This window comes from Ananas comosus, linkage group 15, assembly GCF_001540865.1.
Source record: "Ananas comosus cultivar F153 linkage group 15, ASM154086v1, whole genome shotgun sequence".
NCBI lineage: Eukaryota > Viridiplantae > Streptophyta > Magnoliopsida > Poales > Bromeliaceae > Ananas > Ananas comosus.
The window spans coordinates 5,809,835-5,831,206 of NC_033635.1; the positions used below are offsets into that span (position 1 = coordinate 5,809,835).

General features: G+C 38.3%; 1 protein-coding gene across 1 annotated transcript; it reads left to right on the forward strand.

The window, feature by feature from the left end:
- Positions 5,416–19,810, forward strand: LOC109721551 (sialyltransferase-like protein 5). The gene is made up of 12 exons (XM_020249213.1): positions 5,416–5,681; positions 6,397–6,554; positions 6,665–6,744; positions 11,123–11,209; positions 11,320–11,397; positions 11,469–11,560; positions 11,660–11,861; positions 12,197–12,287; positions 16,746–16,804; positions 17,007–17,155; positions 18,815–18,896; positions 18,992–19,810. Exons 1-12 carry the CDS (start codon positions 5,416–5,418, stop codon positions 19,376–19,378), a joined length of 1,731 nt encoding a protein of 576 aa, XP_020104802.1. The 3' UTR covers positions 19,379–19,810.

Sequence of the window (21,372 nt, forward strand, 5' to 3'; positions counted from 1 at the left end):
ATTCCACCTATACTTGTGTGTATCGTAATGTGACCAAAAAGTCAGTTCCATAAACCGGCATACATAACTAAGCCCAAACCAAACCGACTTAGCAAGGAATCACCACATCACGACCACAATCTCAAGATTCACCGCTTTAGGCGATGAAACGACCGCATACTAGGTGCTCGCCAAACCGAACGACAACTGCCGCACAAGGCTACAACCGAACCTATATGTGTCGTTCCGATGATCCGAACACCACTTTGGTGTCTCACCATATATGAGTTGTGTAATTAGCTCTAAGGCACTCACAACATGTCACATCATAAATTGGTGACATGAAGTCACCCATAATGTGCCACAGCATGAACGGAACATCAGACATTTTGCCGATTCCCCGAATACGTCGACTTCCGTATAAACCCATTGGTGTGCCACTTCAACTCGTGAAGTGTTCCGGCTCACACTATACATCCTTAAATTACACCCGCTATCCCCAAACACCTTATTTAGGTTTTGGAATAGCCACAAATGAAATGCATCGAAACGGGAGTCGTAGCTCCAAAAGTAGCTCAAAGTGGGTCCGACGATATCTATTTCGGTATTCGGACCACCCACAATGCTCTTGCTGCACAAGGGGTACAAAAACATGAATCTAGACCAGCTACCAAGGCTCAACACACATTCCGAATAGCAACAGACATCGATTTTGTGATAACGAAACCGAAAGTCGCATTACCAATCTGATTCCGGCCCGATTTTGTGCTGTTTCGCACCAAATCGGCCACAAATGTTTCCAAACCTCGGACAATAAGTCCAAACATCTAATACTGCCAAACATTGCTGCTCAACACCACCTATGGCACTAAAAGTGCCGCAATACTCTACATATACCACATACGCACATATATCATCCAATATAGCAAATGTAAAGGGATTTACGAGTAATTACCGAACTTCGAAGATCCGAAAGTGAATCGGAAGTGCACAGGGATCGATAATGTGCCCCTGGGTGCCACGAACTAGCATTGGAGTCACCACGATGTCCCCCGATCACTAAAGAGCAAGAATAGGCCGCGCGGAGCCAAAATTAGTATCCGATATCTTCACAATCCCATCGAGCATCCGTATCATACTAGCAAGGTGAGCACCACATAGATGAATGCCCATTGATCCCGTGCTCCCAAGAAACCCAAGTTTCGACCACCGGATTGCCCGAAAAAGCCAAAAGAAGAATAGTCAATTCATTGAGTACTAGGTGGGCACTAAGAAATAGAGATTCGGGCGTTGTTACCTGAATCACAGGGAAGCACGGACCAGCACCAACGTCGAAAGGAGTCGTGCTCACCAATGGGGGGTTGTCGGAGGCACCGGATGGCCAGCAACAGCAAAAGCTACACCCAGGGGGTAAGCTGGTCCAAAAGAAGGTTGGGGGAGGATGATCTAGAGGTGGGGATGCCGGGGCTTGCACTAGCCGGCGACGGCGGTGGCCGGAGAAACAAGTTCAGCTCGAGAAGCCAAAATCTTAACTTGTACTAAGCTATATAATAATCATCTAATTTGGCAGAAAAGTAATAAAAATTATAGTTGATTTATTTAAAATTTAATTTATTTTTCAAATTTAATTAGATTTAAAATTTTAAATTCTGTTGAAAAACTTATGAGGGTTATATTTATGTCATGCCCTGAGTTCCGTCATAGGGATCCGTTTAGGCAAGTACAATACACCCACCAAACGGACAATATTTTTTCTATCCACACGAAGCAGAAACATACCTCTATATCATGCCATGAGTACAATACAACATCAGAATACTGGTTCTAAATTAGATCATTACGACTTTAAACTTTATTAGAGTTGCAACACTTTAAAGTTTACATCCGAATACTCTCCAAAATAATAAATAGTTTTGTTTGTACAAAGAGGATACTTTGACCTAGACCGATTAAGCAATATACAGTTGCTACATCCACTATGGAGGCAGAGTAGACTTCGTCACATGCTTTATGGCTAAAAAATTTTATCTCAGATTTAAGAATTGTCAACTCTAGCTCAAGGCCAATTAAAATTTATTGCGATAACTCTGCTGCGGTATTCTTTACCAAGAATAGTCGAATTACATATCGCAGCAAACATATCGATATAAAGTATCTTGCTGTGAAAGAATACGACAAGAATAAGATAGATATCTAACACATTGGGACTAGGGGTAGAAACGAGCCGAGCTCGAGTGAGCTTACCTCAGCTCAAATTCGGCTTGAAATTAATTTCGAGCCTAAATTTAAGCTCAAGCTTGGATTGAAATTAATTCGAGCCGAGCTCGAGCGAGCCTAATTTCGAGTCGAGCGAGCTCGAGCCCTAATCTTTTCAGCTTCACATGTCTTTTCTTCCGCCTTCAATCTCCATATTATTCATTTTCATTTATGCAGTCAAAAATAAATAAATTATATAGATAAATATTGGATTAAACTATCCAATCATATATAACTAAAATTAAAATTTTATATGAATAATAATTTTTTACTTTAAAAATATTCTGTATATTTTCTCAAGTATACAATTAATAGCAAGGTAGGCAACGGCGGGCATATGCTGTTACTTGGTAACTTGGAGGGCTTCCGGCTTGGCCACTTAGGGTGAGAGACAGAAAAAGAGAAAGAGAGAAACAGTATTGAAAATTTGAAGCTCTGTAAAAGAAAGAAAGAAAGAGAAAATGTATAAATTTGGTGAAATTTCGCTCTTTTTTTGTATATTAGGTTTTGTTTTTATGGACCAACAACATTACCCAATTTTAACATAAACTCAGATTATTCATCAACCTATATATAATTAAAATATATTATATTTATATATATTTTTATATATATATATATATATATAATGTAGAACTACTATGCTATTGAAAATATAAAGGATTTGATATTTTCGAATTTTTGACCCTTTGATTAAAAATTGTATGGTTGGGATGATTGTGATCCCCCCATAGGATTAAATAATACTCCTAGGATTGAGTGGTTCTTGCAAGGTAATAATAATATTAATCCAAAAAATAAGAAATGATTAAAGGAGTTGATCTAAAAATCAAAAAATCGAAAACACCAGATCCTCTATACTTTCGATAGCATAGTATATATATATATATATATATTTGGGCTTTTCGAGCTTTTCGAGCCTAATTCGAACGAGCCAAGTAATACTCAAGCTCGGCTTGAAATGAATTTCGAGCTTTTTTTTTGTTCAAGCTCGGCTCATTTAATTTCAGGTCGAGCTCGAGCGAGCCAAATATTGAGTCGAACGCGAGTCGAACACGAGCCGGCTTGCTCATTTGCCAGCCCTAATTGGGACCAAGATGATGATTGCTGATCCTACGACTAAAGCATTACCGGCAAACAAGTTCAAGGATCATATTCATCATATGGGTATCTTGAGTCCATTTACAGTTTAAATATTTTCTTCTTGTATAAAGATTTTAAAGATTATTCTTATTTGAGTAAGAATATATTTTGATTTTTGTACATATGCGCATAAAGTTATCTTTTGTATATTAAAGTATTATTGTGTACTAAAGTGGGACTCTAAGTTGAACTTATAATAAGTTCATACGGTTGTAACTTATACAGTTATTTGATTAAAGAATACGTGCTTTTGATACATGGAAGGAAGTGTTCATCTTTTGGGACATAACCGCTGTAATCAAAGTATTGTAATTCTTGGTTGAGTGGGAGATTTCAACTATATAATTTGGTTGGTATCTAATAAAGTTTTGTATCGCCTATATAGTATGAATATATCAATAGGCCAAGTGGGAGAATGTCGGATGTAGCTCATGTGATTTATTCAAGGCGATTTATAAAGATACAGTCGGTTTATTCAAGTCGATCTACAGAGATATGGTAGATCTAATGGTTAGGATGTATATGAACATGTCCTTGATGGACGGATGTGATTTAACATCCTTATATTAGGTTATATATAAATATGTAACATATGGGAGTACCGGTTTAACCTTAATCCATTTTTTTGTGACAACTCTTAGACTCGAAACATTCCGCTCTCTTGTAGATTGCTAATGAGGACGAACCACGAGTAAGAATCGTCGTCTACAATCCGGGTATAAAAATTAAAATCATGACAGAAGGTAAAATATTAATTTTTAATAAAGTTTCAACACATCAAATATTCTTTTGTGTACTCACTTGCCATAGTCACGAAAAGTCCCTCACTGTTGGCAGTGGGGATGGAATCGACGACGCCTTCTCCGGCGATGGTGATAGTGAAAATAACGATGATCCCTTCGATTGTGACGGAGGGGGGAGATGGGCGCGCATTAGTGAGAGAGGGAGGGAGAAGACGGTGTATGGGAAAAGGGAGAAAGAATTGACGAATTAAGTGGAGATGAAAAATCTGGTGGAGAAAAAGTTTGGTAGTGGGAATGTTTAGATATATTAATTAAATATATTAATTGAAAATTTGATAAAGAAAAAAGAAATGGTCAAATACTGGTGAGGGTGAAAGGCAACTTGCCATTAGAAGTTTGGTAATGAAAATGTTTAAATGTATTAATTAAATTATTAATTAAAAGTTTAATGAAGGAAGTGAAAATGGTTAAATGATGGTGAAGGTGAAGGACAACTTACTACGTGGCAAAAAATATTAGGGATTCATATAAGTTAATAGATTGCCAGCGAAAGTTTAGTAATGAAAATGTTCAGATGTATTAATTAAATTATTAATTGAAAGTTTGATGAAGGAAATGAAAATGATCAAATGATGGTGAGGGTGAAGGACAACTTACCACGTGGCAAAACATATTAGGGATTCATATAAGTTAATAGATTGCCATTGATAGTTTGGTAATGAAAATGTTTAGATGTATTAATTAAATTATTAGTTGAGAGTTTGATGAGGAAAATGGAAAGGGTCAAATGATGGTGAGGGTGAAGGACAAGTAGGGATGCAAATAGGGCGGGTCTGGGGGTGGGAGTCCCGCCTCGCCCTGCCTCCCGCCCCAACTACAGAAAGTCCGCCCCGCCTCCCGCCCCGAATCTGTGACGGGTTGAAAATAGTTATCTCATAATCCGCCCCGCCTCATAACCCGCCTCCCGTCGGCGCCCCGAATCCGTCCCGCCAAATAGTATTTGTTTTACAAAAAACTTAGTAATAGTCTGATAGATTGAGTGCTTCTGGTCAACTGGAACTGTGGTTTTTCTTCTTTTTTTTTTGTATTGCTCTTTAGATGCAAGGAAATTTTTTATGACATTTAGGGGTATTGTTCGTGGCATATTAAAATTAATGAACATAACATTGACAAAAAGATTATGCTTCTTCTTCTCTTTCTAAATATGTATTATCAACAATATTAGATGATGCTAAAAAATAGAGAAAAAAATAGGAAAAGGAAAAAAAATACGCGTGTTGAAGCCGTTGAGGGTATGGTATTCGTAGACGGAGGCAAAGAAGGAGATGGAGGAGAGGAAAAGGGCGGCGGCCGGCGGAGGCGAGGGAAAGGGCGGCGGCCGGTGGAGGTGAGGAAAGGGGCGACGACCGGCGGAGCCGCGGAGGCGAGGGAAAGGGTGGCAGCGGCCGGCGGAGGCGAGGGAAAGGGCGGCGATGGCGGCCGGTCCGCCGGTCGTGTTGGGGGAGAAGGAGGAGTTGGGACTTGGGGTGGTCGGTGGTCCTGGTGGAGGGGTTGTGAGTTGTGAGACTTTTTATTAGGGTTTGCAAAATAAGAGCTAATATAGTTGGGTGTTTTGTAAATATATTATTTTTCAGGGATATTTTAAAGAAATATAGTAATAGTTTTCGGGGCGGATTCGGGGCGGATCATGGTGGGGCGGATTCGGGGCGGATCATGGTGGGACGGATTTGGGGTGGATCAAAAATTTTTCCGTTTCCTGCCCCGAATCCGTCTCGGATCATAAAAATTTTTCCGTTTCCTGCCCCAAATCCGTTTATTTCCTCTCGTTTATTGCTCCATTCGGGGCGGATCGGGGTAGGAGCTCCACCAACCCGAATCCATTTGCATCCCTAAGGACAAGTTACCATGTGACAAAAAATATTGAAGATTCATATAAGTTAATAAATAGATAATAGATGTTTGAACACGGTGAATGATTTACTGTGTTCAACTTAATCTCTCATTTCAACATAATGCTTGCGTGGTGCTCACGCGACATAAATAGGATCAATTTTATAAATATAAATTTTATAGGACTATTTATAAAAGAAAATTTATTAAGAGACTAAATACAAAAAAAAAAAAGGCATATAAAAACTTCATAAAATTATAAAATTTTTGACTATGCATACTAACGGGGGGCAATAGGCTCTTAACTTTGGATCTGTGCGGGAGCAATCCATTATTCAGTTATTAGATCAGCGTGACATCGGGGGTTTTGGGTCCCATCTCGCAGCGGCGGGTCTCTCTTTTCCGAGCGAGAGCGAGAGCGAGAGAGAGAGAGAGTGAGAGACGATGAGGAGGGGCCTGAAGATCCCGTCGCCGGCGGCGGCGGCGGCCTCGCGCTCGTTTTCACCCTCGTCGTCCTCTCCATTCAGTCCTCTTTCTTCACCCGTAAGTAATACCCTCCGATTCCATTTCTTCTCCTTTTATTTATTAACGCCACCGTCACCATCTTCCTCTTCTTTCTGCCCCCCCTCCCCCTCTCCGTCTCGCTTCCTCAGGGATTCGGAAATCGGATCGGGACAGTCTGGAGGTCCACCAGACGCTCTTGGATTTCCAGTCTCGCCTACAGCAATGCGTGGTACGCCCGCCCTTCCATCGAGAAATCTCCTCGTTTCTTAAGACGATATTTTGGCCCTATGAAATCATCTCGTAGATCAACCATAGTAACTATGGTTGCTTTCCATGTATAGTGTGCTGAGATTTGCGAGTATAGATTGTTGAATATAGTGTATCAAAAACACTGCTCTATGACAGCTTATTGTCATGCACTTATGCGAAGTGAGCAAGCCTAGACCTACTTGCCCTAAGACTAAGTTGCAAGAAAGAGAGAGGCGAACTCTTGCGAAAATTGAAATTGTATTACCTGAAAGAGAAAGAGGATTACAATATTCTTAGTTAGGTTGGCTCGAGGCTCCCTACTATTTATAGGCTTCTTGCTGCCCATGAGTACAAATAAAGATGCGTCAATTATTGCTTTCTAGAAACATTACGCTCTTCGGTGTCTGCTTGTACCGCATCATCTTCTGCCTATGACTTTTCAGCTTTTGGCTCTTTGACTTCGGCGTGTCTTATTGAAATTTTGGTGGTTTTTTTTAAAAAAGGACTGATGAGTGAAGATTTCTAATTCCCTGATAGTCTCTCCTACCTAGCACCCCAATGTCCTTGTCGCACGCCTGTGCATGTCCTTGTCCGCGTAGCCTCGCTTACAAAGCTGCAATGCTGTAAGGGCCTGGTTCTTCGTCAGCTCGCCCCGACCCATTGGAACCATACATTGAGCTGACTCATCTATGAAACTTAGCACCCACAAGAGTGGTATGGACATTGCCTTTGCTGACGCTAAGAAGTCCATCCTTAGGATTACTCCAAAGTCGTTTAGCGGTCCACAGTAAGGTTAGTCGTTCCTCTCCACGAGCCAATGACTATCTTCACGTTCTTCGCAACTCCTGCGATAGGTCGCTCCTCGATGTTGACAGCCTTGATGCAACTCACATCTTTCTCCAGCTGAAAGCCTAGTCGCAGTGCCTCCGTCCCCTTGATGAAATTGTGCATCGTGCTAATATCGATCATCGCCCACATGGTCTTCTCGTTAAGGGTCACATCGACGAACATTAGTCCCCTCCCACGAAGTTTTCCACCGCTTGTTGGCTCATGAACCGTGTTAACGAGCCTTAGTGCACCCATCCTCGGTAATTTGGCCTCATCTCACCCTTCTTGGTTTGGACTGCAACAAACTTCCTCTTGTTTTTGTTTGGGGAATCCCTTGCCCAATGATCTTCACCGCACACTTAGTACATAAGCTTCTTGCGTGGTGTGGCTGGACTCTACTCGCACCCCTTTGTGTCCCCTGTATTGTGCCACTCTCCCCCACCTTTGGCTTCGCCCGTCTAATGTTGCTTGCCACGGTCGCCCTTGGCCTGCTCGTAGTCAAGCAACTTTTCTGCCAAGGCTATTGCATAGCTCAAGTTCTTCACATTGCGTTTCACGAGCTCCTTGTTCACCTATGGTTGCATCTCGTCCATGACTCGTAGTCAACCAACATTTTTGCCAAGGCTATAGCATAGCTCAAGTCCTTCACATTGAGCCCCACGAGCTCCTTGTTCACCTATGGTTGTATCCCGTCCAAGAAGAAGAACGACTGATCCTTATTGACCATGTAGGTGATCGCCAACATTAGCTCGGAATACTCCTTGACGTACTCTTTGAGCGTCCTGGTATGCTTGAGCCTTCAAAATTGTCTCATCGTAAGATACCGAACGTGCTTGGGGTAGAACTATGCCTTGAGTTTGTGCACGAAATCCTCCTGAGTCTTCAACTTGCAGCGGCCCAGCTCGACCTCCCCTGACCGCCGACGCCACCATAGCATCGCATTGTTGGTTAGGTATATGGAAGTGGTTTGGGCTTTCTCTTCCTTGTCCTTGAGCCGCCACACCTTTAGATAGCGCTCTATGCTAAAGGAAGTTGCCAATTTCCTTTTCGTCCCACATGCCCTTGAAGCACTGAGGCTCAGATATATAGACTTTTAGGGCATACTCCTTTTGTACTTCAGCACCATGAGCCACTGCCTTCTTGAGGATCGTCACTCGCATCTTGAGGTTCTTGACCTTATCTACCCCGGTGACAAGCTTTTCGATCAACAACTTCTGTTTATCCTCGTGACGAGCGATGTCATCCCAAAGTTGCTTGAGCTGGCAGTGAAAGTCACCACGGTAGCGACAATACTATCCTCCATGGCATGTAGCCTATCGTCTATCAGCCCCAAAGTTTGTCAAAACGGAGCACTGCTTCCCCACTCTTGTCACTACCTCCTCTAGAAGTGCCACGCAGTCCTCCAAGGGCGCGGCCTCCTTTGCGAACTCTCGTGGCTCCTTGCTCCTCCCACGCCTCGATTGCTTGGGTTCCGGTACATTGTCGATGATGGCGACTTCCGACGACAACATGGTTCCTCCTCGAACCGACTTTGATACCAACTGTCTCGGACCTATGCTTTTTGCTTGTAAAGGCCCGTGCGACATGCACCTTCCTTTGCGAAATGAGCAAGCCTGCCTCTTACTTTTGAGCCTGGGCCTACTCGCTCTAAAGCTAAGTTGCAAAAAAAAGAAGAAGAAAAGAAGAGAGATGGACTCTTGTGAAAATTTCAATTGTATTACTTGAAAGAGAAAGAGGATTACAATATTCTTATTTAGGTTGGCTCGAGCTCCCCACTATTTATAGACCTCTTGCTGCCCATGAGTATAAATAAAGATGCGCCATTTATTACTTTCTAAATCCTATGACTCTTTGTCTTCTTCGCTTTATGATACTTCGGCTTTTGCCTATAACGCTTTGGAGTATGTCTATGACATTCAGCTTTTGACTCTTTGACTTCCACATGACTCTTTGACTTCCATGTGACTTTTTAACTTCCACGCGACTCTTTAAATTTTGGGTGATGATAAGAAAAAGGGCTGATGGGTAAAGATTTTCAAGTCCCTTACATTAGGCTCCGTTTGGGATTGCGGGGAGGGTGTGTTATGTATAGTGAGAAAGTGTGATGAAAAAATATTTTGTTCTTTTTTGTAAAAGATATCTTGTTGTTTAGATTGCAATTATTTGGTTGCAATATAATTTTTGTGGCTCCATTGAAAGAGAGAAGTATATATTTTTATGCTTATGTTCCAACTCTTTGTTGCCCAATAGTGTTATATTAGCCCTCAATACCCAACGGGCCCTTAACTTTGAGTGCAGACATGAGAGGGAGTGTTGAATATAAAATATGAAAACACCGTTTTCTGACAACTTAAACTTTTAGAGGCAACCGGTTGTTTCATGTTGATTACCTGTGGAAGCTTTTCCCTAGCATTTTTTTCCTAGTTTTCTCTTGCTTCTTGAGTGATGCGATATGCATTTAAGAAGTCTCCTTGGGTATGGGATTTTATTCGCCCTATAAATATGCCTCCATGAATGAGCTTCATTAGATTTCTTGTCGGATGGTGTTTGCACTGAGACTGGGTGCACTTGTAGATCTTGCGAATATTGCATTTGTTCTACACCTTCTTTTTTGCTCTTCGTGGTTCGAGTTAGTCATACGAAACTTGCTTTAATTTTCCTTTTAGGAGTTCGAGTTTATTTTGAAGTATTGCACTTAGAATAAAACATCATCTTCAAATATATTGCTCTTTTTTCCATTTGAATGTTGAAACTGTATAGTATACTCCAGAGAATTGAAGGCAAATATGCAAACATTATTATAAGAAATAAAACTGGAGGGGCACATGTCACCATTTGAAAAATAGGAAGATAGAGGGAGATAAAGGGCGAAATATCTATTGTAAAAGAAGGGATATTTGATGGTTACCGCAAGTTGGGACTGTGGAGTTTGTCCCATCCCATGTTGGATGGCTGTTCTCGGAAAGGAAAAAGAAAAGTCAATGTTTTGTACATATGAGCTTGGAAGAATGACTCTTTGATTATCATGAAAGCCGAATTTGGTATAGCTCAGAAGAACGCAATACTTGATTGTGTTTTGCATGCGAACTTGGTGTTTTCTTAATCTTTTGTTTGTTTTTTCTTTGAAGTGATACTTTTTTGGTAAAAATATACAAAACTTATCTGAACTATGGACCATTATGATTCAACTACCCGACCTTTCAAAATTTCGATTTTACTACCCAACTTTTCAATTTGTTTGATTTGAGTTAGTCGGCGACACTTTGACTTCAAAATTTGAACGTGTCGTTTATCTTTACAGGTTTAGTCTATTTTGTGCAATTCTCATAACTATAAATTCATTAAAGTACGTAATTAGCTTAAAATATTGAAGTCAAAGTGCCGTTGACCGACTCACATCAAACAAATTGAAAGTTTGGGTAGTAAATCGAAAAGTCGGGTAGTTAACTCAAAATGGTCCATAGTTCAAGTAATTCAATACATTTTACCTTTTCTTTAAAGCTCAGTGTTGATATGTATCCTTTGTTTAGGCGAGCAGAGGACTTGGTCTTAGGGCAGAAATCATCGATCATTGCAAACTAGTTCTCAAGTTTCCTGAAGGAACCAACAGTACCTGGGTCAAGAATTTTATTACCCTCTCTCTCGAATTTTACAATCATGTTTTCCTATGAATAATGATCTTACACGTAAGAAGCATATTAATTATGGTTTTTTTTGACTTCTGCAGTATAATGAGCAATTTAAAATTTTTGAGCCATTGGAATATAGATATGATGTCTGTGAAGCTATTTTGTTGTGGGAACAGGTGAGGTTATTTGTTAAAACAATAACATAAATGTTAAATATCGTTATCCTAAGTCTGACAAAATATGACAGTACCGCAATATGACAACAGTCTTGACAAGGGAATACTTAGATGTGCGGCCAGATGGATGGTTAGAGTATGCTGCCAAAAGGATTGCTCAGTTGTAAGAATTTAAAATTAAACAATTTTAACTTATTTTTGATACAATACTTATTGGCATCAGACATCCATAAGGTGGAAGTTTCTTTTTTTGAGATTTCAGGGGTGCAGATAAGTGTTACAATCGTTCTCTCTGTGAGGAGCATCTTAATTTGATATTGCCGGCTAAGCCTCCTTTTCACCCGCGCCAGTTCAGGACATGTGCTGTTGTTGGGAATTCAGGAGATCTCTTGAAAACAGAGTTTGGACAAGAGATAGATGAGCATGACGCAGTCTTTCGAGACAATGAAGCACCTGTTAATGAGGTAAACAATATGTTATTTTACTGGTGTTGGGTTGTCTATGTGACGCATAATATCCGTGCTTGGTAATTGTGCTCAACATATAAGCTAAAACTCATGTTGGTGTTGTAAGTTAACTACTGCCTGCTTTATTTTAGCATGCTCGTCAGGCATTCTTTCTGTTCTTCTTTGGTAGCCAATTAGACTGTTGTGCTTGACTAGGCAGACTTATCCAACATGGATTTAGCCCTAAACTTTTAGAATGTGCTTGGACCTTAGTGTTTTAGTTGCATTTATTCTAGGCTTGACGTTCATTTTATTTTTTTGTTGATTTACCTGACTATACTGTTATTCCACAGAAATATGCTAAACATGTTGGACTGAAAAGGGACTTTCGTTTGGTTGTCAGAGGTGCTGCTCGCAACATGGTTGCGATACTAAATGGATCTTGTAAGTCTGATACTACATATTGAGAAGAATCTAATTTTCTAATTTGTTAAATGCCAATACTGCTTGTAGTTGTTATCTATTACGAGTTGGACACATTATTTTAGAGTTTAGTCCTTGGATCTCAAACTGAAATTGTTGGATACTTCCAATCAAGGTAGTAAGTGCCCATCGGCACCTGTTCCCATCGTGGCGTTCCGTGCCAACAAGATATCGGTACGGTACGACCCCTATGCCGACGACACAACTCAACATAATCTTTTCTTTGAAATTAGCATGTCGTTACCTTATAAAGTGTAAAAAATTTGATAAAGTTAGATGATAAGCAATTAGCATATATTAGTGCCAAAGAAAATAAATATTTTTTATGTCATAGTGTGTCGGCTCATAGATATTTTTGTGACCGGTACACATCGGCATGGCGTGACACGCACTGTGCCATACCATGTTAGCAAGTTCTTGGCACGACCTTGTGCCACGGGACTTAAATTCTTACTTCTGATACACCGATCTTAGGACTAGTTTTGCCTGTTAGAAATAAATATGCAATGAAGATTCAGGAAACATGGGATCTGATTACATGCTCTATATTAGATACTTCTAGAAGCCAAAAAAGAATATATGTTGTTGTGGTTGATGCGTATATTGAACTACAATGTGAAAACCAAAATGCTTTTCCCTTTTAAATTTAAACTTGACGTCATGATTGCATGATTCGAAAACCAAAAAGCCAATGATATCTAGTTTTACATAACTCATAATTAATTTATTTGGACAACAAACATTAATATGGAAAAGTGCCAGAAATCTAGCGATATATGGTTGTATCTGTTGGTAGTCCTGTTTTAGTTTGTACTCTTGTGCATATAACATGGGTTTTGTAGCTATGTTGCGTAGAGCGAATATGAGATGCTAATATGGTGATACGGCAAATTCTACCAATTAAGTTATGGTATGTGGGGAATATGTAATTAAAATTAATTTTTTTTTTAAAAAAAAATATTCTTGTATATAGCAAAATATGTTATAGAAAAAAAAAAGATGATTAGATAACATAAAGAAAGTCACTAATTTGTAAAAGGTATAGAAAAAATATGTGAGCTTTGTTCATCAAGAAAAAGTAAGCATATCAGAGTAACATTAATATTGAGTTCATTAACCATGAAGAATGGTTCACCTATATCTCATCTGTGTCTGTTGCATATCCTTTAATTATCCCTCAAGTATCCAGATATTGTTCTTATGTAATAGAACGATAAATACTCCTAAGAACTAATTAACAAGTATTAAACGTATTGGGCGAGTATTGGTATATGATGCATATATGATACAAACATGAAGCATGACAACTTGCATGAAGTATTTGTTAATCACAGGTATGTATGCATGGAATACATTATCAATTTAGGTTGGCTCAATCTTAATCTCACATGAAGAGATGTCGACTGTTTGAACCTTCAAAAATAAATGAAGGGCTGGGCTTGTTTGGATGTTTTGGAAAACTCTCGTGAAATTTTTTTTCTTGTAGTATTATGGTTGCTGACTCCAACAATACTCTGGTAGAATTTACATACCAAAACAGTATTTGGTTGGACAGAATCTTTTTACTGGAATTATGTTAGGATTATAAAATTAGTTTTCGAACCAAAGAGAGAACATGCACAAAGTTTGAAAACAGGAACAAGAAATACAGCAAGAAATTGAAGAAACACCTTGTGGGTAGTTGACCATTTGCGATGGGCATCAAAGAGCATAATTATAATGATTAAGCTAATTGCAAAGCACCCAAAATGGAAAAAAAAAGAAAAAAAAACTCATTTTTAACTGAGCCTAGTGCAGTGGTGGATTCTTATTCAAGAAACATATATTTTTTTTGGATTGGAAATTGAGAACACTTAATTTGACCCACTAGATCGCACACCAAAGTTAAAAGTTGAAAAATATTTCATAAAAATTGGAGCAAAACCATCAATTTTCAGAAAAAAANCAGCCACCCGGATTCGAGGAGAGACGCCATGGATTTCGCGGGGGAGGGGAGGTGAAGGCCGCGAGAGCCCGACCGAGGCGATCTCACCGATATTTAGAGGCGAGATTTAGGGAGGAGAGAGAGAGAGAGAGAGAGAGAGAGAGCATGGATTCTGTGAGACTTCGGTCGTGATATGCTTTGGCAAGGCTATGTAGAGGCATGGAAAACGTAGGTGTAGAGGTAGAAGTGTTCTAAACCAGCAAAAGGATCAGTGGGTTTTGATCCCGACAAGTGTTGAATTTTTTCTTTTTAGAGGAAAAGGTAGATTTTCATTTTACCTAAAACTACAGAGATTTTTCAATTTACTCTAGTTTTAAAATTTCATTACAGAAGCACCCAAACATCTAGAAAGAAAATTTTACCAAAAGCTATATAAAACAGAAAACTCCTTATATAGCAGTATTTAGAGGCCTTCGAAATAGGCCTTCGAAATAGGCCCTAATTGGAATTTATGATGTGAATCCTCTTTCAAAATGATGTTCTCTTAGAAATATTTCTTCTTTTGATCCCATAGCTGTTAAATCTTCTTCCATTCATCTCTAAATTTTTCCTCTCACATACAACAATAATAATCTCAACAGTCATTCCGTAGCAAAATAACCTACCCCACCATTCTTAGCAATTCATTAGGTCTAAACTATTGGCCCAAAATATTTAAGCGCAAGTAACTCATTGGAAAATGTTAATCCTTATATCCTTAAGCAAGTTCCATCATTTTCTGATGTGGAACTATTGAGGCGTCGCAAATTCCCTCTCATTTAGTCCTTGACATCCTTGTTAGGCCCTCTAAAACAGTTTAGCATCTCTAGGCAATGTGGAATTCTGTAGATTTCTCGTACAGGTTCAAGAGATGGCTCCCACCATTTGCATTGTACGTCACTTTGTTCTGCAGAACTTGCAGTTTCCATTCTTCCAATAAGCAGCTTAATCTGATATAATATATGGCAAACCAATTCAGCCCACTAGTATAAGCAACTTGTTGGGTTTGTTCCCTGGCAAGTTCATATCATTGTCTGACGTCAGACTAATGGGGTGTCACGCACTCACACATCCATTGTGATTCTTGAATTGTTTACGTGCATATATGGGCAGGCAAGTGGTTTGATATTGATGTACATGTACTAGATTTTCTTGATTTATGATGGATCTAAAGTTCTATACATTTAGCACTAATATGCTGCTTGCTTTCTCTCAGAGGTGGTTTTTCCTCGGTCCTAGTTGTGGTACTTCTACTTGCATATTATGAGACATTATGCTGCAAAATTAGTGGCAACCATGGTCGCAACCATGTTCTATCTAGGCAATGATTTTAGTTGATCCACAGCCAACTTTCCTAAAATGCACACCATCGCTGTCATTTTCGGCCATTATAGCTACCTTTATTACAATCGTTGCCCCTGCCACCACAACCTTCCAATGCCTTGTCGTAGTGGCCTGCTTTCCTTGTCCTGTAATTGCAAGTAATTGCAAGCTCTATTTGTACTGAAAGATAGAGAAATGGTATAAATTGAAGTAACAGATACAAGCAACCATACGACATAATTTTTTTAAAGTACATCATTTTCTGTTACAATACAGTTTGAGTTGGTCTAAACTAAACTTGGGCAACTGAATCAGCTGAAAAAATGTCTGCTTGCTTTGTAAAATTATGCTAGTTCATCTTTTTCTCGTTGTTGTATAAATTAATGTTTCTCCATATTTTATTCAAATTGTTTATGTCTATGTGAGTGAGAGCAACTTTATACTGAAGAGTGATTTTTCAGTAATCAGACAAGACGCCAATTTTTGGGTGTAGTAATCATTATGGCATGATATGTAATAATCTATATTGTGCCTTACAAGTTCAGCGAAGGAAGAGAAAATTTTGTCTCTTCTTTGTGTGGGAAGAATGGAAGTAGCTGGTTTATGATCAAATTAGTTCAGACCAACAACTGACATGAAGATCTAGCTTTGTAAATTTCAAATACTGTTGACATCTATATCTTCCAAGAGTACTTGTGGTTTGGTGCATTCATGTTCCTGAACAGTTTATGCTCGATGATGAGAGTTATGAGAATGAGAGTTATTAGGATGCTTTCGCCAATCTTTTAGAGTAAACTATGCACTATTGTGTGGTTACTGTATAAAATTTCATAGCAAATGTACAACTAACTTTTTATTTTATTTTATTTTATTTTCTTTCTAGTAATCCATCTGTTTTGGTAAGAAAGGTGCTTATATGTTTAGTAAGGATTATAAGATATTTTGATTGTTATTTCACATTATATTTTAGCACATAGCTGATCTAAAAGCTATTTGATGTTATGATGATTGTCGTGGTTGTTAATGCTGAACAATTATGATTCTCCCTTCAAAATTTTCTCTAAGTAGCTAATATTATGTTCTCAAGTTTTGGCACATGTCAGTTTACCTAGAAATCAATTAACTGATTGCAGCTGATGAAGTGCTTATAATAAAAAGCGTGACCCACAGAGATTTCAATGCAATGATCAAGGTATACTACCAAAATCAGGCTACCTTTTTGTAAATTTTAGTTGCTTTATTAGTTTTTTTTTTTAGTTGGTGTTACTGTTATTCTCAAAAATACAGTTGTTCTTTGTTGCAACAAATATACAAGAACAACTTTTCTAAACATGTAATTGTATGCTTTGCAGAAATTTGCAACTTTTCTAAGCATGTTATCCTTTTTCATGCAGGAGCTTCCAAATCCTGTTTATCTTTTCCAAGGTATAGTCCTAAGAAGGGGCGCTAAGGGAACCGGCATGAAATCTATAGAATTGGCTCTCTCCATGTGTGACATTGTTGACATATACGGCTTTACAGTTGACCCTGGCTACACGGAGTGGTGAGTTTAAATGCAAAGAACTTTTTGTCATACAAATCCTCGATTCAGTTATACGAGTTTATTTATATTTTTTGGGAAATACCTTTCCAAGCATTTGAAGAATTTATAATAATTGGCTACGTTGCAATAATGACCTGTGATATCTGCTTCTCTACTTTCACTTTTACCACACCATAGTGAAATTCTAATTTTGGTTTTTATGGTACTAATAATGAATGTTCATTCTGGTTCTTTTCTTCAGTCTTTTGTTTGATTTCAGATCTCTCTCTCTCTCTCTCTCTCTCTCTCTCTCTCTCTCTCCAGTTACCCACATGCTCATGCACAAGCACATAGAGATACCCGCCTTTCTTGACGTTTTCTTGTCCAGTTCAACCATGTAAACAAATTGGAAGAGAAAACCTGTTGCTTCATGCTAACAGGGGCAAGTTTAAGGACATCACGTGTTGAATTAAAGTAGGATGCTTAAAACGGAGAAGCATCTCTATCATGCTGTAGTCTTTGTGTACCCTTCAGCTAATAGAAAAACAATATGGAATGGCTATAAGGCTAGTGCGTTATGGATCAGAATGTTCAACAGTCAGAAAACAAGTGCCAAAAATAAGTGTGGCCAAGATATCACTGCGAGTGATGAGTGGAGTCACTAAAAGAAAACTAGAAGATGAGATACAAGAGCATTGCATCTGTAGTGCAAAATTTGGTTTGAAATTGGTTAGGACCATGTGGGCATGTTGTGGGCTTGTTTGTTTCACCAAAAGGATTCAGGTCGAAGTAGACTTTCGGGTAAACTAGTGTTCGGGTGAAAATTACTTGTCTTCCGCTATTTGTTGCTATTTGAAGTAGACATTTGGTTGAACTAGACTTTCCTCACTCTTTTTTCGCGTAATTGACTCAGGCCCGGGATGAGCTGAAGTCAATTAAGGTATTTTGGGGAGTTTGAGTTTCGGCTGATGGTGAAGTTACGGTATTTTAAACAGTTGGAACTAAAGCATGGGTTGTTGTTTTAATAAATTACATAGGATGCATTCTGGTAGTATCGCTGAGATCTGGATGATTCAGAATTCATAGTAATTAACAATGTGATGCATATATTGCAGCAAATGTTGAAAGATGACTTTAAACTTTATGTATTTTCTTATATATCATGGTGCTTTATTGGTTTAGTTTTCCAAAATGTAACTATAATCGAATATTGTTGCTTGTAATATTCTTGAAGTTTGATAACTCAACATCTCGATTGTAACTTAAGTTACAGAGCTAAATTTATAAACTTACATTACCTCAGTTTTATAATGAGATAAACAATTTTGTCATTCCATTACCTACCAAAATTTAGTGCGCTAATCATTACTTTCTTGTTTTGCTAAATTACCTCCTGTTCAGTTCTTTAGTTTTTGACCGAGGATCTCGAGTCTCAACAAAATGGATGGACTTACACCACCTGTTTACCCGAAATCTCGTGTTTTGATACTTAATTTTAAGCTGCAAGCTGCTTGGCTGGACGTTTGTTTTTCTAAATCTCTCCTTGTCATCTCCGTATATGAAGTTTCTCGAGATTAGTTCATGTTGTGTCTAGATTAGAGTTGGACCTTTTAAATGCTAATCTAGTCTTCAAGATTTTAAGATACAGATAAATGCCTTAACCGATTGCCTTTTCTGCAGGACTCGTTACTTCTCAGCCCCTAGAAAAGGGCATAATCCACTGCAGGGACGGGCTTACTATCAACTTCTGGAGTGTCTTGGGGTACGACTTCTTCACTTCTTCCCTTTTGAGTCGTGCTAACTCGAATGCAATGTTGTCATCTCACCACAATGGATAATTGTTCCCATATGTCATAGGTGATCAGGATTCATTCTCCAATGAGAGCGCAGAGGAAGCAAGATTGGTCGGACGTGCCGAGTAAAGAAGTAATAGCGGGGGCTCATGCTGCTGCTTTACGTCTGAAAAAGACGGGAACGGGCCAGCCAGATGATCTAGGGCCTTATACTAACTGTAGGATATGGGGTGAAGTCGACCCGGATAGTGGGCCTGTTTCGGGATCTCCAGATATGGGTGAGATACGGAGGAACTCGAACTACAAAAAGTGGGAAGTCCTTCCTTTCGATAGCCTAAGAAGGGAAGCACGAGAACAATACGCACAAATGGGCGGCGTCTCTCTATACAAGATGGACGGAAACAAGCTGGACGATCTTGTTTGTGTGAGGCACCTACGATCTTCGAGTTGAGAAAGCATTTATGTGATGGTTTACTCTGATATAATACCGAGAAGATTGTGCAGTTGATCATCTGAGCACCAAGAAGTTCAGATTTTGGATGTAGAGCTGCACAAACAGAGGGGCAGAAATCCAGATAGTTCAAGAAACCAATGAGGATATTCCCCGTTTTTTTGGTTTGTCTAAGTTTTTGCGAGCTGCTGGGGCAGAGTTTATAATCACCCAATTTTTCTCAGATTAGTTGTAAGTTCACACTGAAGAGAAGGTTTCGCCTTAAAATGTGATTAAAACCTCGGTTGATGTGTGGGGTTGATCCGATTCAACACTCTTGTTAAGTTTGTAATGGATGGTCCACTGTGATCAAGGATTCAAGTGCCGTGGCATAAAATATTGAGTTCAGAAAATTTAAACTTCACTGTACTTGAGTTTTATTGGTAAAAAAAAGAGAAAAGAGCAATGCTATCTCTACTATTGTACACCCGAAAAATGAGGTATAAATTTTTGTTTAGGGTATAAATCTTATATTCTCTCATCCGTGGGTCTATATAGGATCTTTGTTTTGTCCAAAATGTGTTTAGTAGCCGTTTCAAAAAAATATAGTGGATCTAGAAGTGGCATAAATTGAATGTTTGAATCTTAACCACCCCTACTGTGTAATGGTTTTTTTTTTTTTTTTTTTTTTTTTTTTTTATGGGGTGAAATTGTAGGATGCATAGTACGTACCCTCCGATTCAGTCGAGTTATGACTCGTGCAGCATCGAACGAACGCAATCAAGATTAGTACATTGTACACCACGTTGTAGCCGGCGCAATCCACAGAATGTACCGGATCAAGATCAACATGCTTGATCTTGAATTTAAAATTTTATTTTCAAAATTTAAAAATTATTTAATTTTCACCATTTATTACTAAGAATTTTATATACTATATCATATTTAACAGTGTGAATTGTTTATTTGAATTCTCTAAAATCGAAAACAAAACTTTAGTACCGAACCTCTGGTATTTTATAAATAATATAGTAGTCTCGCCTGTGCTTGTCACACTCAAAGAACCTGCTAAAATTTTAATCCAATGTTTAGTGTTTTGTGTAACCAAACTAAATCGGCTCTTCACATGTTGTTTGGAAAAAATGTGAAAAAAGAATTTCCGAAAGAAAGTTTTTTGTCATTTTTATTTTTCAGTTTTCTGTTTGTTTGATTCCAAAAAAAACTAGCTTTTTTGAAAAGCTATTTTTCAAATTTTATAAAAAATAATATTTTTATTTTACTAAAAAAATTTTGAAAAACGAAAATATTAGTTTTTCATAAAATTTGAAAATTAACTTTTCAAAAATTTTATTTTTTCTAGAGCCAAATGAGCGAAAAATTGAAAAAAAAAGTTTTCCATAGAAAACTTTTTCTTGGATTTTTTTTTTACTCGTACTTTCTCGAGCGGCCAAATAACCCCTCAGCGGAGAGTTAATTTGAAGATTACCGGTGCAATTTAATTTAGGTGAAAGCATAAATTAATATATGCTTTCAAAATTTTGATTTTGCTATTTAATCTTTTAATTTATTTGATTTGAGTTAGTAAACAATGCTTTTATTTTACATATTTAGTTAGTATATACTTCATAGGCTTCTTGCAACTATTATAAACTTATTAAAATAAGTAGTTAGTTAAAATTTTTTAGTCAAAATGCAAACGACCGACTCAAATCAAATGATTTTTTTTAAAAAAATTAAATAATAAAATTAAAATTTAAAAAATTTAAATAGTCAATTCATAGTGCAGTTAAGTGTTATACGTTTTTTTTTAATCTTTAATACCTGTAACCACTAGTTCTGATACTTGTTGTCGAATTATTGGTGCTGACCATTAATCCCGAAAGTTCAAACTGTTAGAAATACACAACCAATTTACTTAAAGCGTATAGATACAGCGCCCACGGGTCTCGATTGTGACTCGGTTCAACCAGCCTCACGTCACTTCGAACATGATTCGATTCACACATGACCTTTCG